This window comes from Pseudophryne corroboree, chromosome 9 (assembly GCF_028390025.1).
Source record: "Pseudophryne corroboree isolate aPseCor3 chromosome 9, aPseCor3.hap2, whole genome shotgun sequence".
Taxonomy (NCBI): domain Eukaryota; kingdom Metazoa; phylum Chordata; class Amphibia; order Anura; family Myobatrachidae; genus Pseudophryne; species Pseudophryne corroboree.
In genome coordinates, this window is record NC_086452.1 from 10233724 (window position 1) to 10254597 (window position 20874).

At 48.2% G+C, this 20874-nt stretch overlaps 2 protein-coding genes across 8 annotated transcripts in view; one reads left to right on the top strand and one right to left on the bottom strand.

Moving 5' to 3' along the window:
• DNAI3 (dynein axonemal intermediate chain 3) overlaps positions 1 to 3815 on the bottom strand; it is a 400488-nt gene extending 396673 nt beyond the window's left edge. For all 3 annotated transcript variants that reach the window (XM_063938944.1, XM_063938942.1, XM_063938943.1), the window contains exon 1: positions 3702 to 3815. The gene's annotated coding sequence lies outside the window, so the exon portion shown is untranslated. The remainder of the gene's footprint in view (positions 1 to 3701) is intronic.
• Positions 1 to 20874, top strand: part of MCOLN3 (mucolipin TRP cation channel 3) — a 70813-nt gene that overhangs the window by 24332 nt on the left and 25607 nt on the right. The window contains exons 1-6 of one of the 5 annotated variants that reach the window (XM_063938951.1): positions 3831 to 3967; positions 11760 to 12035; positions 13514 to 13681; positions 17016 to 17169; positions 19277 to 19355; positions 19436 to 19532. In XM_063938951.1, the coding sequence (XP_063795021.1) occupies positions 11808 to 12035; positions 13514 to 13681; positions 17016 to 17169; positions 19277 to 19355; positions 19436 to 19532 (726 nt within the window). In that variant the 5' untranslated portion in view covers positions 3831 to 3967; positions 11760 to 11807. The other 4 variants (XM_063938950.1, XM_063938949.1, XM_063938952.1 and 1 more) reach the window with 4 other exon arrangements.

Genomic DNA, 20874 nt, shown 5'->3' on the forward strand with positions numbered 1-20874 from the left:
AAGCAGAGGTCTTGCTAAGCTTAGAGCATTATAAATTTACCCTTAGCTCCAGTATATTTATGTGGAGAAAAGTCTCCAGACTTGATCACACTCCCTGGAAATTTTTTCCTTGTGTGACTGCTCCCCAGCCTCTCGGGCTGGGCTCCGTGGTCACCAGCATCCAATCCTGAATGCCGAATCTGCGGCCCTCTAGAAGATGAGCACTCTATAACCACCACAGGAGAGACACCCTTGTCCTTGGATATAGGGTTATCCGCTGATGCATCTGAAGATGCGATCCGGACCATTTGTCCAGCAGATCCCACTGAAAAGTTCTTGCGTGAAATCTGCCGAATGGAATTGCTTCGTAGGAAGCCACCATTTTCTACCAGGACCCTTGTGCAATGATGCACTGTTTTTAGGAGGTTCCTGACTAGCTCGGATAACTCCCTGGCTTTCTCTTTCGGGAGAAACACCTTTTTCTGGACTGTGTCCAGAATCATCCCTAGGCACAGCAGACGTGTCGTCGGGATCAGCTGCGATTTTGGAATATTTAGAATCCACCCGTGCTGTTGTAGCAGTATCCGAGATAGTGCTACTCCTACCTCCAACTGTTCCCTGGACTATGCCCTTATCAGGAGATCGTCCAAGTAAGGGATAATTAAGACGCCTTTTCTTCGAAGAAGAATCATCATTTCGGCCATTACCTTAGTAAAGACCCGGGGTGCCGTGGACAATCCAAACGGCAGCGTCTGAAACTGATAGTGACAGTTCTGCACCACGAACCTGAGGTACCCTTAGTGAGAAGGGCAAATTTGGGACATAGAGGTAAGCATCCCTGATGTCCCGGAACACTATATAGTCCCCTTCTTCCTGTTCGTTATCACTGCTCTGAGTGACTCCATCTTGATTTGAACCTTTGTAAGTGTTCAAAAATTTTTTAGATTTAGAATAAGTCTCACCTAGCCTTCTGGCTTCAGTACCACAATATAGTGTGGAATAATACCCCTTTTCTTGTAGTAGGAGGGGTAATTTAATTATCACCTGCTGGGAATACAGCTTGTGAATTTTTTCCCATACTGCCTCCTTGTCGGAGGGAGACCTTGGTAAAGCAGACTTCAGGAGCCTGCGAAGGGGAAACGTCTCGACATTCCAATCTGTACCCCTGGGATACTACTTGTAGGATCCAGGGGTCCTGTACGGTCTCAGCGCCATGCTGAGAACTTGTCAGAAGCGGTGGAACGCTTCTGTTCCTGGGAATGGGCTGCCTGTTGCAGTCTTCTTCCCTTTCCTCTATCCCTGGGCAGATATGATCTTATAGGGACGAAAGGGCTGAGGCTGAAAAGACGGTGTCTTTTTCTGCAGAGATGGGACTTAGGGTAAAAACGGTGGATTTTCCAGCAGTTGCCGTGGCCACCAGGTCCGATGGACCGACCCCAAATAACTCCTCTTCCTTTATACGGCAATACACCTTTGTGCCGTTTGGAATCTGCATCACCTGACCACTGTCGTGTCCATAACATCTTCTGGCAGTTATGGACATCGCATTTACTCTTGATGCCAGAGTGCAAATATCCCTCTGTGTATCTCGCATATATAGAAATGCATCCTTTAAATGCTCTATAGTCAATAAAATACTGTCCCTGTCAAGGGTATCAATATTTTTAGTCAGGGAATCCGACCAAGCCACCCCAGCTCTGCACATCCAGGCTGAGGCGATCGCTGGTCGCAGTATAACACCAGTATGTGTGTATATACTTTTTATGATATTTTCCAGCCTCCTGTCAGCTGGTCCTTGAGGACGGCCCTATCTATAGACGGTACCGCCACTTGTTTTGATAAGCGTGTGAGCGCCTTATCCACCCTAAGGGGTGTTTCCCAACGCGCCCTAACTTCTGGCGGGAAAGGGTATACCGCCCATAATTTTCTATCGGGGGGAACCCACGCATCATCACACACTTTATTTAATTTATCTGATTCAGGAAAAACTATGGTAGTTTTTTCACATCCCACATAATACCCTCTTTTGTGGTACTTGTAGTATCAGAAATATGTAACACCTCCTTCATTGCCTTTAACGTGTGGCCCTAATAAGGAATACGTTTATTTATTCACCGTCGACACTGGATTCAGTGTCCCTGTCTGTGTCTGTGTCGACCGACTAAAGTAAACGGGCGTTTTAAAAACCCCTGACGGTGTTTTTGAGACGTCTGGACCGGTACTAATTGTTTGTCGGCCGTCTCATGTCGTCAACCGACCTTGCAGCGTGTTGACATTATCACGTAATTCCCTAAATAAGCCATCCATTCCGGTGTCGACTCCCTAGAGAGTGACATCACCATTACAGGCAATTGCTCCGCCTCCTCACCAACATCGTCCTCCTACATGTCGACACACACGTACCGACACACAGCACACACACAGGGAATGCTCTGATAGAGGACAGGACCCACTAGCCCTTTGGAGAGACAGAGGGAGAGTTTGCCAGCACACACCAAAAACGCTATAATTATATAGGGACAACCTTATATAAGCGTTTTCCCTTATAGCATCTTTTTTATATATTTCTAACGCCAAATTAGTGCCCCCCCTCTCTGTTTTAACCCTGTTTCTGTAGTGCAGTGCAGGGGAGAGCCTGGGAGCCTTCCCTCCAGCCTTTCTGTGAGGGAAAATGGCGCTGTGTGCTGAGGAGATAGGCCCCGCCCCTTTTTCGGCGGCCTCGTCTCCCGCTCTTAACGGATTCTGGCAGGGGTTAAATATCTCCATATAGCCTCCGGAGGCTATATGTGAGGTATTTTTAGCCAAAATAGGTATTCATTTGCCTCCCAGGGCGCCCCCCTCCCAGCGCCCTGCACCCTCAGTGACTGCCGTGTGAAGTGTGCTGAGAGGAAAATGGCGCACAGCTGCAGTGCTGTGCGCTACCTTTAGAAGACTGAGGAGTCTTCTGCCGCCGATTCTGGACCTCTTCATGTTTCAGCATCTGCAAGGGGGCCGGCGGCGAGGCTCCGGTGACCATCCAGGCTGTACCTGTGATCGTCCCTCTGGAGCTGATGTCCAGTAGCCAAGAAGCCAATCCATCCTGCACGCAGGTGAGTTCACTTCTTCTCCCCTAAGTCCCTCGTTGCAGTGATCCTGTTGCCAGCAGGACTCACTGTAAAATAAAAAACCTAAGCTAAACTTTTCTAAGCAGCTCTTTAGGAGAGCCACCTAGATTGCACCCTTCTCGGCCGGGCACAAAAATCTAACTGAGGCTTGGAGGAGGGTCATAGGGGGAGGAGCCAGTACACACCTCCTGATCCTAAAGCTTTACTTTTTGTGCCCTGTCTCCTGCGGAGCCGCTATTCCCCATGGTCCTTTCAGGAACCCCAGCATCCACTAGGACGATAGAGAAATATATATATATATATATATATATATATATATATATATATATATATATATATATATATATATATACACACACACATACACACATACATACATACATACATACATACACACAGTCACACACATACTCGCCCAATATTTTGTTTTCCCATTATTTTAGGGTGGGGAGGCACTAAACTCCATCTTGCCTCCGGGCGGCTGGGCTGGACAGGGCAGGAGCAGGTACGTACATCACCCGGGGCCACGTTACTCCCGCGCTGTGCACTGCGGAATGTGCGTCACTGGCGCAGCACCACTCTGTAATGGCTGAGAGAAAGCGGCACACACGGGCTTACCTCAGGCCGGTGAGAGGTGTCAGGGTGCGGTGTCGGCGTCCGGGTGAGCGGGTGTCCGGGCGTCTCAGCACGGAGTGCCTCGCAGCTGGGCCCTTTGGCGGCGTCCCTGGTAACCCCGGTAACCATGGCACGCGGCCGGCACCTGGGTGAGTGACAGCGGGAGCAGCCAATAAATAGACTCTCAATATCCGAGCCAGCGGTGCCTGGGCGGGCCCGCGACGTGATTGGCAGGAGTGCCAGCCAGTGATGGAGCGGGCGGCTTGCAGGTACGTCTCCCTGGTTACTGCAGAGCTGGGGGAGAGAGGGGGGGATCACGTGACGGAGACACTGAGAGATGCAGCAGCGCCTGAGGCAGAGCTGCCAGAGACACCGGCCGCTGCTGAGAGACTCGGAGAGGCTGCAACTGACAGGTTCATACAGAGAGAGTGCGTGTCACTGAGAGAGAAGCATACCTGTCACTGAGAGAAGAATACCTGTCACTGAGAGACTGTCACTGAGAGAAGCATACCTGTCACTGAGAGACTGTCACTGAGAGAAGCATACCTGTCACTGAGAGACTGTCACTGAAAGAGAAGCATACCTGTCACTGAGAGACTGTCACTGAGAGAAGTATACCTGTCACTGAGGGACTGTCACTGAGAGAAGTATACCTGTCACTGAGAGACTGTCACTGAGAGAAGCATACCTGTCACTGAGAGAGAAGCATACCTGTCACTGAGAGACTGTCACTGAGAGAAGCATACCTGTCACTGAGAGACTGTCACTGAGAGAAGCATACCTGTCACTGAGAGACTGTCACTGAAAGAGAAGCATACCTGTCACTGAGAGACTGTCACTGAGAGAAGCATACCTGTCACTGAGAGACTGTCACTGAGAGAAGCATACCTGTCACTGAGAGACTGTCACTGAGAGAGAAGCATACCTGTCACTGAGAGAGAAGCATACCTGTCACTGAGAGACTGTCACTGAGAGAAGCATACCTGTCACTGAGAGACTGTCACTGAGAGAGAAGCATCCCTGTCACTGAGAGAAGCATACCTGTCACTGAGAGACTGTCACTGAGAGAGAAGCATACCTGTCACTGAGAGAAGCATACCTGTTACTGAGAGAAGCATACCTGTCACTGAGAGACTGTCACTGAAAGATAAGCATACCTGTCACTGAGAGAAGCATACCTGTCACTGAGAGACTGTCACTGAGAGAAGCATACCTGTCACTGAGATACTGTCACTGAGAGAGAAGCATACCTGTCACTGAGAGAAGCATACCTGTCGCTGAGAGACTGTCACTGAGAGAAGCATACCTGTCACTGAGAGACTGTCACTGAGAGAAGCATACCTGTCACTGAGAGAGAAGCATACCTGTCACTGAGAGAAGCATACCTGTCGCTGAGAGAAGCATACCTGTCACTGAGAGACTGTCACTGAGAGAAACATACCTGTCACTGAGAGAAGCATACCTGTCACTGAGAGACTGTCACTGAGAGAAGCATACCTGTCACTGAGAGAGAAGCATACCTGTCACTGAGAGACTGTCACTGAGAGATAAGCATACCTGTCACTGAGAAAGAAGCATACCTGTCACTGGGAGACTGTCACTGAGAGAAGCAGCGTGTCACGGAGAGACTGTCACAGAGAGAGAAGCAGTGTTTCACTGAGAGACTGTCACTGAGAGAGAAGCATACCTGTCACTGGGAGACTGTTACTGAGAGAAATGCATACCTGTCACTGAGAGACTTACACTGAGAGAGAAGTAGTGTGTCACTGAGAGACTGTCACTGAGAGAGAAGCATACCTGTCACTGGGAGACTGTCACTGAGAGAGAAGTAATGTGTCACTGGGAGACTGTCACTGAGAGAGAAGTAATGTGTCACTGAGAGAGAAGCATACCTGTCACTGGGAGGCTATCACTGAGAGTAGTACCGTGTTACTGAGAGGCTGTCATTGAGAGTAGTTCCATGTTACTGAGAGACTGTCACTGAGAGTAGCACTGTATGACTGGATGACTGTCAGTGAGACAGTAATACTGTGTGACTGGTAGACTGTCACTTATAGTAGTAACTATCTTGTCACTGAGAGTAGCACTGTGTGACTGGCAGACTGGCACTGAGAGTAGCACGGTGTGACTGGATGACTGTCAGTGAGAGAATAATACTGTGTGATTGGCAGACTGTCACTGAGAGTAGTACTGTGTGACTGGGAGACTGTCACTGAGAGAGTAATACTGTGTGACTGGGAGACTGTCACTGAGAGTAGTACTGTGTGACTGGGAGACTGTCACTGGGAGTAGTACTGTGTGATTGGCATGCTGTCATTGAGAGTAGCACGGTGTGACTGGATGACTGTCACTGAGAGGATAATACTGTGTGTCTGGGTGACTGTCACTGGGAGTAGTATCGTGTCACTGAGAGACTGTCACTGGGAGTTGTACTGTGTGATTGGGAGACTGTCAGTGAGAGTAGTACTGTGTGATTGGAAGACTGTCACTGGGAGTTGTACTGTGTGATTGGGAGACTGTCACTGGGAGTAGCACTGTGTGACTGAGAGTAGTACCGTGTCACTGAGAGACTGTCACTGGGAGTTGTACTGTGTGATTGGGAGACTGTCAGTGAGAGTAGTACTGTGTGATTGGGAGACTGTCACTGGGAGCTGTACTGTGTGATTGGGAGACTGTCACTGGGAGTTGTACTGTGTGATTGGGAGACTGTCACTGAGAGTAGCACTTTATGACTGGGAGACTGTCACTGAGAGTAGTACTGTGAGATTGGGAGACTGTCACTGGGAGTTGTACTGTGAGATTGGGAGACTGTCACTGGGAGTTGTACTGTGTGATTGGGAGACTGTCACTGGGAGTTGTACTGTGTGATTGGGAGGCTGTCACTGAGAGTAGCACTGTATGACTGGGAGACTGTCACTGAGAGTAGTACTGTGTGATTGGGAGACTGTCACTGGGAGCTGTACTGTGAGATTGGGAGACTGTCACTGAGAGTTGTACTGTGTGATTGGGAGACTGTCACTGGGAGTAGTGCTGTGTGATTGGGAGACTGTCACTGGGAGCTGTACTGTGTGATTGGGAGACTGTCACTGGGAGCTGTACTGTGAGATTGGGAGACTGTCACTGAGAGTTGTACTGTGAGATTGGGAGACTGTCACTGGGAGTAGTGCTGTGTGATTGGGAGACTGTCACTGGGAGCTGTACTGTGAGATTGGGAGACTGTCACTGGGAGCTGTACTGTGAGATTGGGAGACTGTCACTGAGAGTTGTACTGTGAGATTGGGAGACTGTCACTGGGAGTAGTGCTGTGTGATTGGGAGACTGTCACTGGGAGTAGTGCTGTGTGATTGGGAGACTGTCACTGGGAGTAGTACTGTGTGATTGGGAGACTGTCACTGGGAGCTGTACTGTGTGATTGGGAGACTGTCACTGAGAGATTGGGAGACTGTCACTGGGAGCTGTACTGTGTGATTGGGAGACTGTCACTGGGAGCTGTACTGTGTGATTGGGAGACTGTCACTGGGAGTTGTACTGTGTGATTGGGAGACTGTCACTGGGAGTTGTACTGTGTGATTGGGAGACTGTCACTGGGAGTTGTACTGTGTGATTGGGAGACTGTCACTGGGAGTTGTACTGTGAGATTGGGAGACTGTCACTGGGAGTTGTACTGTGTGATTGGGAGACTGTCACTGGGAGTTGTACTGTGAGATTGGGAGACTGTCACTGGGAGTTGTACTGTGTGATTGGGAGACTGTCACTGGGAGTTGTACTGTGTGATTGGGAGACTGTCACTGGGAGTTGTACTGTGTGATTGGGAGACTGTCACTGGGAGTTGTACTGTGTGATTGGGAGACTGTCACTGGGAGTTGTACTGTGTGATTGGGAGACTGTCACTGGGAGTTGTACTGTGTGATTGGGAGACTGTCACTGGGAGTAGTACTGTGTGATTGGGAGACTGTCACTGGGAGTTGTACTGTGAGATTGGGAGACTGTCACTGGGAGTTGTACTGTGTGATTGGGAGACTGTCACTGGGAGTTGTACTGTGTGATTGGGAGACTGTCACTGGGAGTAGTACTGTGTGATTGGGAGACTGTCACTGGGAGCTGTACTGTGTGATTGGGAGACTGTCACTGGGAGTTGTACTGTGTGATTGGGAGACTGTCACTGGGAGTTGTACTGTGTGATTGGGAGACTGTCAGTGAGAGAGTAGCCCCGTGTGACTGGAGACTGTCACAGAGAGAATGAGACTGCTAGAAGCCCGGGGACACAGTGAGTGGGACTAGCAGAGATGAGGGGAGGGATATAGTACAAGAGGGAGATTCTGGGACATATGAGCGAGAAGCACACGCTCTGCCTGTATTACTCCCTGCACCAGGACACCTACCGGTGAGTACCAGCTCCGTGTACAGTATAGGCTGGGGTCCCTGATCTACATATACGTATCATTGAGATGCCGGGGACACTGTGCTTTCTACACTGCTCCCTTACCCTGACGTTACATGTCTGCACATTCAGCTACATCCATGTTACACTGTATTACTAGCAGAATCATTTCCAGCACACGCATAGAGAACTGGGTAAGTCACAGCTCTGCATCCAACAATGAGACCAGTCACCATACTCTCAAGTCTGCACCTCCAGGGAAGACCTAAACGTCCGCCCGTGGATGTGGTGATAACCTCCAGTATCCCGTGTTGTTACATTACACTGATTAATACAATGCAGGATGTGGGACGTACAATTAGGAAATCTCGCAGAACTAATCTGCAGTCGATGATCTCTCGGCCACAGTATCGATGATTAATCCCAGAACTTCCACAGGTCAGCGCACAGCGGAGCCAACGTCTTACCTCAGTCACCTCATTGATTTGTAAGTGAATGAGGAGAAGGAGGCAGGCTAAGTAGCCCTTCTAGCAGTGTAAAACAGGAATGGCTCCGTCTATAATGCAACTGTTTGAAAATGGATTAAACGATAATGACTGAAATTATACTGGTAGGCTAATTGGATTCTGACAAAAACGAACCCCGGTGACTGGTGTGTATATGTGTCTACATTTGATAGGGAATATAGAGTGTTAGCTCACTGGGGCAGGGGCTGATGTGACTGATACACTCTCTGTAATGTGTGTGTACATGTGATAGGGAATATAGAGTGTAAGCTCACTGGGGCAGGGACTGATGTGACTGATACACTCTCTGTAATGTGTGTGTATGTGATAGGGAGTATAGAGTGTAAGCTCACTGGGGCAGGGGCTGATGTGACTGATACACTCTCTGTAATGTGTATGTGATAGGGAATATAGAGTGTAAGCTCACTGGGGCAGTGGCTGATGTGACTGATATTCTCTGTAATGTGTGTGTATGTGATAGGGAATATAGAGTGTAAGCTCACTGGGGCAGGGGCTGATGTGACTGATACACTCTCTGTAATGTGTGTGTGTGTGTGTGTGTGTGTGTGTGTGTGTGTGTGTGTGTGTGTGTGTGTGTGTGTGTGTGTGTGTGTGTGTGCGTGTGTGTGTGTGTGTGTGTGTGTGTGAGATAGGGAATATAGAGTGTCAGCTTACTGGGGCAGGGGCTGATGTGACTGATACACTCTCTGTAATGTGTGTGTGTGTGATAGGGAATATAGAGTGTAAGCTCACTGGGGCAGGGGCTGATGTGACTGATACATTCTCTGTAATGTGTGTGTGTCTGATAGGGAATATAGAGTGTAAGCTCACTGGGGCAGGGGCTGATGTGACTGATACACTCTGTAATGTGTGTGTGTGTGTGTGTGTGTGTGTGTGTGTGTGTGTGTGTGTGTGTGTGTGTGTGTGTGTGTGTGTACATGTGATAGGGAATATAGAGTGTAAGCTCACTGGGGAAGTGACTGATATGATTGATGCACTCTCTGTACAGAGATGCAGAATATGTGTGCACTATATAAGTAACTTGTATTAAATAAATTGATATGTGTATATAATCCTGCAGCTGGACTGATATTTATGAGATGTTCTTGCGTTACCTGGGAACAAGGTGAACGTTCTATTTTCCTGCTTCGGGATAGTTGATTTTGGTTACCATAATACGTCAGATCTCAGTCAAGCGTATTCCCAGCATAAATACATATAATTATAGGTAGGGAATATCTGACATGTAATAAGTGGGATCAGCGCTGTTGGGACATCTCACTAACAAATACACAAATGTTCCTCTGTTCTTGTCTGCCATCTTTAATTACAACATGATTATAGTATTCTTTGCCAGATGACTGATAATGATTAGATCCGGTCACAGGAAGGCTAGACAGTATATATAGAAAACGGAGGTACGAGCTATAGGGCCTGGATCAGAGCTATACGCTAATACCGCAGCAGCTGCGAATGTGTACACAGGAACCGTGCGAAGAAGGGGAAATTCCCTTTACCCACCGGCGCTTTGTGAGTCCCAGCGGCTGCGTACAAAGACTCCCAGATAAGTCGATTTTGGAACTTCCGAGTAGTCCTATGGCTGCGCTGCAGGAAGTAAGATACCGGAACCATTACAGCTGCGTTCGGGCAGGCCTAAAAAACGCCATTGACGCGTCTGTGTTTTTGCTGCCACTCCCTGTTACCGCCCCCAAACGTTCTCTAACTGTGAACCACTCTGGGAATAAATCCTCACCGCAGCCGCCATCGCAGTACCGTTGTGGTACATGTGCAGCGCTACTTAGACGCATTCGGATGATGGCCCTCATTCCGAGTTGTTCGCTCGGTATTTTTCATCGCATCGCAGTGAAAATCCGCTTAGTACGCATGCGCAATATTCGCACTGCGACTGCGCCAAGTAACTTTACTATGAAGAAAGTATTTTTACTCACGGCTTTTTCTTCGCTCCGGCGATCGTAATGTGATTGACAGGAAATGGGTGTTACTGGGCGGAAACACGGCGTTTCAGGGGCGTGTGGATGAAAACGCTACCGTTTCCGGAAAAAACGCAGGAGTGGCCGGAGAAACGGTGGGAGTGCCTGGGCGAACGCTGGGTGTGTTTGTGACGTCAACCAGGAACGACAAGCACTGAACTGATCGCACAGGCAGAGTAAGTCTGGAGCTACTCTGAAACTGCTAACTCGTTTGTAATCGCAATATTGCGCCTACGTCGGTCGCAATTTTAAGAAGCTAAGATTCACTCCCAGTAGGCGGCGGCTTAGCGTGTGTAACTCTGCTAAATTCGCCTTGCGAGCGAACAACTCGGAATGAGGGCCGATAAACGCTCAACTAAGTAAAAAATTGGGTTTGAAGCCATCTTTGTATCCGGCCCCCAGTACTACGCCTGCCCACTGTTATATGTTTGTATAGGGGGTTATGGAAGGGGCATATTCAGTTATCCGCGCCACACCTGGGTGATTCAATCAGCGGGGATTATCCTGCGTGTTAATTCCTGAGGGTGAACTTTTCCTGACAGCCTTGAGATCTGCAAGGTACAGAAGAAAGAGGCACCATAGGGGGTTTAGTGCGCAGAGTAACCCAATGGTTACGCATTGTACGCAGGATCAGTGGATTAGCATGCATTAACCACTGATTTACCACGTTGGGAAAAGGCTACGGTAAATGAATATGTTCTTAAGTGTATATATATTTTTTTATTTTAAGTTGTGGATAAAATGCTTGCGATCATTACAAGAGTGTTCGTACAATTGTTAACACTGGAGCTCACACGGGGTTGGCCGTACGGCTGTGTGCTTAGAGTAAAACACGCAAATATGCACTGCACGTGCCGCAGAAAGGCGGGTACTCCTACATGTGCCAGCTGACCGCAGTTTGCTGGACCAATGGCTAAATGCCCCTTAGCTTTATCCATGGCTGACGTGGGCTTCAGCTTCTTCTAGTTAATTCTTCATTTTGCTAGACTGAGTTTCTTGCGAGCTCTGACACCTAAAACTGCTGGGACTTCCCTTAAGAGTTAATGACTTAGCTCTTGAATTAGACTATAAAAATACTCCTTTACTTTTGCTTCCCTGCCGTGCAAACCTTCTGTTGTAACTTTCTGCTAATTTTATAAATAAAATGCAAAAAAATTAAATTTGTGTTGTTTTTGTATTCCAGAGTTAAGAGTGGTAGTAAAGTGATACAACACAGTTTCCGCCGCTACTTATGGAAAACACCGACAGAATGGTAAAGGCGTCGGCTTCCCTGGATGAGACGGAGGGTCCCTATATGACTAAAACCAGCTCCATGACAGAAGAGCTACTCATAGAAGACCAGCTGAGAAGGAAACTCAAGTTCTTCTTTATGAATCCCTGTGAGAAATTCCGCGCTCGGGGCCGTAAGCCTTGGAAGCTTTGCATTCAGATACTGAAGATTGCAGTGGTGACCATCCAGGTGAGTTCTGCTGCTGGAACTCTTTGCGTCCTCTCACTTTTTATGAGCTGTCGTCGGCACCTAGTGACCTTGGCACCACATGAGGACCTTCTAAGGGTCCCATGTCGCCCACATAACAAAGGCAATATGCTGCCAGACTGAGCACAGTGCGTTCATAGAGCCTCTGTTATGAAACATGACCAATTAGTGACCTTCTATCCAGATTGTCCGTTGTAGACTTATCCCACTCGTCTTCTGTGTGTGTAACCTGTGGTTTTACCATAAAAATACCATTACTGACACTAATGACATTTACATGCAGACAGATGTCACCTGATTCAGCTGGTACATAAGTGTCCTATTGCTTTAAAAGTGCACGTTGCCATTTTGTTTCCTGAGCCAATGTTCATGAGAACTAGGAACCAGTAACAACACTGAACGTGCAGCCCATCAGTTCACTAGGAACCTGTGACATCACTGAGAGTGCAGCCTATCCAGTTATTAGGAACCAGTGACATCACTGAGAGCGTAGCCTATCCAGTCACTAGGAACCAGTGATATCACTGAGAGTGCAGCCTATCCAGTTATTAGGAACCAGTGACATCACTGAGAGTGTAGCCTATCCAGTCACTAGGAACCAGTGACATCACTGAGAGTGCAGCCTATCCAGTTATTAGGAACCTGTGACATCACTGAGAATGCAGCTTATTCATTCACTAGGAACCAGTGACATCACTGAGAGTGCAGACTATCCAGTCACTAGGAACCAGTGACATCACTGAGAGTGCAGCCTATCCAGTTATTAGGAACCAGTGACATCACTGCGAGTGTAGCCTATCCAGTCACTAGAAGCCAGTGACATCACTGTGGATGTAGCCTATCCAGTCACTAGGAACTAGTGACATCACTGAGAGTGCAGCCTATCCAGTCACTAGGGCAAAGTGACATCACTGAGAGTGCAGCCTGTCTGTTCACTATGACAAAGTGACATCACCAAGCAATGATTCCTGACTCCGACATTTAAAGTTGGCAGGCATTTTCTGGGCTGAACTATTTCAGCTTACAAAGTACCTACAAACCAGTGACATCCATGAGGCATGTGGCACATTGTACCTCATCAGTCAGTGACGTCAATAGCTCCTAATGAAGTAATATTTGCATACTCAGAATTGTTGATTCAGCCAACAAAGTAACTGGCTCCACTTGTGATATGTGAGAAAGTGGACCTGTTGTATATAAGTCAGATCTTTCATTCTTTTCACGCAAATAACTTCTATGGTAATACTTCCTTTGTCTTGTAATACCATGCTGCTAAGTCTCCGTCTATTATCTCTGCGTTTCACGGAACATTGTTTTTTGAGGTCAGTCTGGTTCTCAGCAATACTGAATTATAGTGTCAGTTATAGACTTGAAGGGCACTGAGCACATGCTACTGTATTATACCTTTGCTGTAATGAGCAGAATGAATGACCGCCATTGTGTCTCCCTCCCTACTACAGCTGGTGCTATTCGGACTCAGCAATCAGATGGTGGTCACCTTCAAGGAGGAGAACACAGTGGCGTTCAAACACTTGTTCCTGAAAGATTACAAGGATGCGAGAGACGATACGTACGCCGTTTACCGCCAGAGAGACGTGTACGATCACATCGCTTTTACAATGAAACAAGTAAGCCAGTTCCATCTATCTGTAAGTGTATCACTGGCCAGTGGTAGGAAGATGCAGGCAGGACGGTGGTTTTGGCAACTTTATAAAAAGCAACCGGAAAGTTTTACATTTCTGACAATTACGGCTACACCCATTTCCCCATTTCGTTCTGAGTGTCCGAGCCCTCAATGCGTCAATGATTATTTCTCTCAGTAATACCCCTTAACATGGAAAACCCGTGTCCAGCCTGGGTTATTGAATGCAGTTTCAAGCCGCACCACAGATGCTGAAACCGTGTTCACGCAGGATCTGGGTTATTGGCGGGTTGTCCCTTTCAGACTGCGCCCATGTGCAGTCTGCCTGATCCGCCGGCGGTTGAAGATGACATCATCTCCAAGCGCAGCTGATCCACCTCTCTGGTCCTATGAGCGTGACCTGACCTTGGTGGGATAATCAGGGTTACGCCATTCAAACGGCAGATTACACGGGTTGAAGTCCTAGGACACGCAACCCAGATAGACCCTTTCACACCAAGCCAGGACTCGGGCTGCTCAGGCAATTTCCCAGGTGAGAAGCTTGGTCTGAAAGGAGTATTAGATGCACTGCTATACTTTACCGTAATGATCCATTTCAGTGTTTAAATAATGTGCAAATATTTTATTGCTGATGGGGTTGATTCAATTCAGCACAATGTGAATAGCGCCGGGAAGGAGGTATTCAATTCAGCGTGCTGTTATGTCGGAGAATGCCGGTACTCGTGCCTTAAACCGTATGTTGAGCTGCAAGAACGAGCATTCTCCGACTTAAGTGCGCTGGCGCGATTCTGTCTGCACTAGTTTTGCCGGATTTCTGCTCGCACCTCAGGAGGGATGCAAGCAGAAATCCTGTAACCGGGCTTAACAGCTCGCTGAATTGAATAGCTCTGGGACATCCTTCTAGGCACTATTAACAGCACGCTGAATTGAATAGCTCTGGGACATCCTTCTTGGCACTATTAACAGCACGCTGAATTGAATAGCTCTGGGACATCTTTCTTGGCACTATTAACAGCACGCTGAATTGAATAGCTCTGGGACATCCTTCTTGGTGCTATTAACAGCGCGCTGAATTGAATTGCTCCGGGACATTCTTCTTGGCGCTATTAACAGCGCGCTGAATTGAATCAACCCCTATGAGCTTGATTAGATTACACATAAAGACTATTTGGTTGTTTTGCGGAGGGGGCATAGTTCATGTTTTACACTGATCTACAAATGGTCCAGGTTGTAATATTATAATTTGTAGTTATACTGTATAAAAACCTTGGCAACCAATCGAGAATTGGATTTTATCTGTCTATAGTAAGATAGAGAATAAAAGTATGCATCTGATTGGCTAATACAGATTTGGCCCTTTGAGAAATGTTTGTGAATTACAGTCACTGTTCTATGTTGGACTAATACAGAACAAAAAACTCAGTCATTGGCTGTCAGATCACTGGTATGGGCCCAGTGTATAATTACAGTCTGTATTCTGTGTGTAGCAGGCACCGCACTTCTCACATACTGTAGGGTCTAATTCAGAGTTGATCGTAGCAGCAAATTTGTTAGCAGTTGGGCAAAACCATGTGCACTGCAGATGGGGCAGATGTAACATGTGCAGAGAGAGTTAGATTTGGTGGGGTGTGTTCAATCTGAAATCTAAATTGCAGTGTAAAAATAAAGCAGCCAGTATTTACCCTGCACAGAAACAAAATATCTCACCCAAATCTAACTCTCTCTGCACATGTTACATCTGCCCACCTGCAGTGCCCAACTGCTAAAAAATTTGCTGCTCCCATCAACTCTGAATTACCCCCATACTCTTATCTGTGAACTGCTGCAAGATAGAGAGAAGCCGCCCTTATGCTGGACATACACTGTCAGATAAAATGTTAAGGTGCATACACATGGAGCGATATAACTGAGCGATTTTGACTATATAGTCAAAATCGCTCAGAAAGTCAGTGCATATCTCTCCATGTGTACGCAGCCAGCTATAGCGATGCGCGTCCCCGCCAGATCGCTATCGCTGCTAAAAATAGACTGTGCAGGCAAGTCAATTTTGGCTATGTAGCTGGAAAAGAAAAAGCGTCCCCTTGCTTAAATGAGTTAGCCAAAATCGCTCATAGTCAAAATCGCTGGAAAAGTTAGTCAAAATCTCCTACAGCCAGTTCAAGGGAAATCTCTCAGTCAAAATCTCTCATAGTCAAAATCTCTCCATGTGTATGCACCTTTAGACTCCTACAGATGTTCTATCTGGCAGCCTGATGCCCGGCAGATATCTTAAGGCCATACAGTATCTGCGATCCTCCCCTGTGGAGGAGATATTTTTCCCATCCTCCACAGTGAAGGACCAGGGAAATATTGGGTACATACACTAGATGCGACCAACTAAATATCCAATCTCCCAGACATGCTTGACAATTTTGGCCGATTGCAGCAATACACTGTACAGTTATCCGAGTGTTCCCCCGATCTGTGGCAGGTCGGCCAGATAATTGTATAGTGTGTGCCCAGCATTAGTAATGTCTGCTTAACACACAGACTGGACAGATTAAGATAATGAAGCATATCTACGGCTGCCATGTCCTCTGCTTTCCCCTTGTCCCCTTTCCTCATCCATAATTTGGACTGGAGAGGGAGCCACACTTACAGCAGAAGGGAATAGGTTCCTGGAAATGTCCTGCCCTGTGTGGGACCTCGGGGGAAGTATGGGGTGGACCTCAGAGGAAGTATGGGGTGGACCTCAGAGGAAGTCTGGGGTGGATCTCAGAGGAAGTATGGGGGGGACCTCAGAGGAAGTATGGGGTGGACCTCAGAGGAAGTATGGGGTGCACCTCAGAGGAAGTATGGGGTGGACCTCAGAGGAAGTATGGGGTGGACCTCAGAGGAAGTATGGGGTGGACCTCAGAGGAAGTATGGGGTGGACCTCAGAGGAAGTATGGGGTGGATCTCAGAGGAAGTATGGGGTTGATCTCAGAGGAAGTATGGGGTGGATCTCAGAGGAAGTATGGGGTGGACCTCAGAGGAAGTATGGGGTGGACCTCAGAGGAAGTATGGGGTGGATCTCAGAGGAAGTATGGGGTGGATCTCAGAGGAAGTATGGGGTGGACCTTATGGCCGGACAGATGGTCACTTTGTTAGAGTAATGTTAGCGCTGAACGCATGGTGTTGTCCAGGTAGTGTATCACAGTGGCTCGCACGCAGACTGTCCTATAAGTTGCACCTACGCCTCATGAAGTGATTGTACTGACTCGTTAGGTGTAACAGTAGCATGGTGTTCTGAGAGTGATGTCTGTGCTTATTGTAGTAATAACTGTACCCCGCATCCCCAGTACTTGGAGCTACGAAACATCTCTCTTGGGAACCATGCCTACGAGAGCGGGGACGGAGGGCATCCCGGCATGACGGCCTGCCAGTACTTCTATAGACAGGGCAGCATCTTCCCCGGAAATGACACCTTTGATATTGACCCAAAGATTGAGAAAGGTAACACACAGAGCGCTGTAATGGTAATCAGCGGAGAACCGCCTGGCATTAGGTCTGCAAGAGCTGTATGGACCAGGAGGTTTCGTCCATACCAGCCAATCAGATTCTGCCATCTCTCGTCCCGCTGAGACAATGATTTCTTGGTCTATACAACGTTTTATTGTAGACGTTCCATTTTAGCTTTACCTTTACTTGTAGCTTGCCAGTAATATTTTGTGCCATTCTTATATATCCTTGTAGGACGGGCAATGTATGATAGTGCGGGGGTAAGCGGATATGATTATCACTGCAGAGCTACGCTAGATTGAGGACAATGGCCCTCATTCCGAGTTGTTCGCTCGCTAGCTGCTATTAGCAGCATTGCACATGCTAGGCCGCCGCCTACTGGGAGTGTATCTTAGCTTAGCATAATTGCTAACGAAAGGTTAGCAATTCTGCTATTAAGTATTTCCTTGCAATTTCTGAGTAGTTCCAGACCTACTCACAGATTGCGATCACCTCAGTCCGTTTAGTTCCTGGTTTGACGTCACAAACACGCCCAGGGTCCGGCCAGCCACTCCCCCATTTCTCCAGCCACTCCTGCGTTTTTACCTGTCACGCCTGCGTTTTTTAGCACACTCCCTGAAAACGGCCAGTTTCCGCCCAGAAACACCCACTTCCTGTCAATCACACTACGATCAGCAGAGCGACTGAAAAGCTTCGTTCGCCCGTGAGTAAAATTGCATAGTTTTGTGTGAAATTGCTTAGCGCGTGCGCCCTGAGATGCATACGCATGCACAGAACTACCGGATTTTAGCCTATTAACAATTCTGCTAAAAATAGCAGCGAGCGAACAACTTGGAATGAGGGCCAATGTGTCTCCCTGCTGTAAATCCCTAGGATATTATGAAGGCGCTATCCACACCTACATTCAGATTTGCGTAGCCATTAGTTGTGACCGCTCGCCGTCACTGAACTTATGTGATAACACCTTGTTACAACATGCTCTTTGTATTTTGGTCATAAGTGTAGATGTGATGGCATCATATAGCTTATAGTGTTCATTCTAACACCCTGCGCCCTTCAAAACCCATGCAGTTCCTCTTTCCTGCTTAAAGTGTCGCTCTCTGCTGTGGTGCATCTAGCACAGTCTGGTCTGCAACTTAGTGCTGAGATACAGACCAGACTGTGCTAGAAGCCCCAAAGCAGAGAACACCACCCCAGACAGGAAAGAGGCACTGAGTACACACTAGATGATACGTCACCCAATCCCGCGGATCTGAGCGACATATCGGTTACATCGGCTAGTGTGTACCCATGATATGTGCACTCCCTGCAGCAGGGCCAATGGGTGATATCGCTAGCAATGATGTCACGTGGCTGGATTCCCCCCCCCTTCCCCATTAGACCTGGCATCCTGGGTTCCATCGCTGGCGATGTGGCGCTGGTAAGTGTGTACCCAGTCTTGGAGAATGCGCAGTGCAGATACGAGCAAGATACGCTACGTTTCATCTCTGCATTAATTCTATTAGCTTTTATTAGAATTAGCTTTTATTTTTAAGGCGCCACAAAATGTACACAGCGCGTCTTTATGTGAAACCATAGACACGTGCCAACATAAAAACGCATACGTCAGGGACTGCTCGCTATTGTGCTACGAGACGATAAGAAGTCTCCTCTATTATATGGAGGAATCATGTAGGGATTGCATACAGGGGCTGATTCAGACCTGATCGATCAGCGGGCGATCAGGTCTAAACTGCGCATGCACCGCAATGCGCAGGCACAACGGGCCGCACCGACGGGGGGCCACGGGATGGTGTGAAAAAAACAATCGCAAGGTGACTGACAGGGAGAGGCCGTTTGTGGGTGGCAACTGAATGTTTTCAGGGAGTGTCCGGAAAAATGCAGGAGGGACCAGGCGTTTGTAGAGAGGGTTTCTGACGTCGGCACCGGCCCCGATCATCGCAATGGGAGAGTAAGTCCTGGGCTGTACAGAGACTGCAGCTCTCCTGCACATGCGATCGCACGCCTGCACAGCGATTTCCCCCTTACCCTGTAGGCGGCGACTACCTGATCACAGGGATGCAAAAAACGTGTGTAAGAGTCGTTCTCTCTCTGCTTCTAGATTGCTTCTATATGGAGCCAATGACACCGATATCTGGCCTGGCGGAGAGCCTCTGGAACATGACACTGGACTTTTATCGGTGAGCCCGGCTCTCAGAGTTTGCTGCCCTGTGTCCCCGTCCCTCTGAGCACTTACCAGCTGAATTATTTATTTCCCCAGGCTTGTCAAAGTGGAGATCATGTTTAAGCTGAAAGCTATTAACCTGCAGACCATCCGCCATCATGAACTCCCGGACTGCTATGACTTTACAGTGACCGTGAGTATGTGCGATGTGCCACTAGCATCTGCCACAAGTCATACTGGCATCATAGTGCCAACTGCAGTGCTGCAGCGCGTACACAAGTCATACTGGCATCATAGTGCCAACTGCAGTGCTGCAGCGTATACACAAGTCATACTGGCATCATAGTGCCAACTGCAGTGCTGCAGCGTATACACAAGTCATACTGGCATCATAGTGCCAACTGCAGTGCTGCAGCGTGTACACAAGTCATACTGGCATCATAGTGCCAACTGCAGTGCTGCAGCGCGTACACAAGTCATACTGGCATCATAGTGCCAACTGCAGTGCTGCAGCGTGTACACAAGTCATACTGGCATCATAGTGCCAACTGCAGTGCTGCAGCGCGTACACAAGCCATACTGGCATCATAGTGCCAACTGCAGTGCTGCAGCGTGTACACAAGTCATACTGGCATCATAGTGCCAACTGCAGTGCTGCAGCGCGTACACAAGTCATACTGGCATCATAGTGCCAACTGCAGTGCTGCAGCATGTACACAAGTCATACTGGCATCATAGTGCCAACTGCAGTGCTGCAGCGTGTACACAAGTCATACTGGCATCATAGTGCCAACTGCAGTGCTGCAGCGTATACACAAGTCATACTGGCATCATAGTGCCAACTGCAGTGCTGCAGCGCGTACACAAGTCATACTGGCATCATAGTGCCAACTGCAGTGCTGCAGCGTGTACACAAGTCATACTGGCATCATAGTGCCAACTGCAGTGCTGCAGCGTATACACAAGTCATACTGGCATCATAGTGCCAACTGCAGTGCTGCAGCGCGTACACAAGCCATACTGGCATCATAGTGCCAACTGCAGTGCTGCAGCGTGTACACAAGTCATACTGGCATCATAGTGCCAACTGCAGTGCTGCAGCGTGTACACAAGTCATACTGGCATCATAGTGCCAACTGCAGTGCTGCAGCGCGTACACAAGTCATACTGGCATCATAGTGCCAACTGCAGTGCTGCAGCGTGTACACAAGTCATACTGGCATCATAGTGCCAACTGCAGTGCTGCAGCGTGTACACAAGTCATACTGGCATCATAGTGCCAACTGCAGTGCTGCAGCATGTACACAAGTCATACTGGCATCATAGTGCCAACTGCAGTGCTGCAGCGTGTACACAAGTCATACTGGCATCATAGTGCCAACTGCAGTGCTGCAGCGTGTACACAAGTCATACTGGCATCATAGTGCCAACTGCAGTGCTGCAGCGTATACACAAGTCATACTGGCATCATAGTGCCAACTGCAGTGCTGCAGCGTGTACACAAGCCATACTGGCATCATAGTGCCAACTGCAGT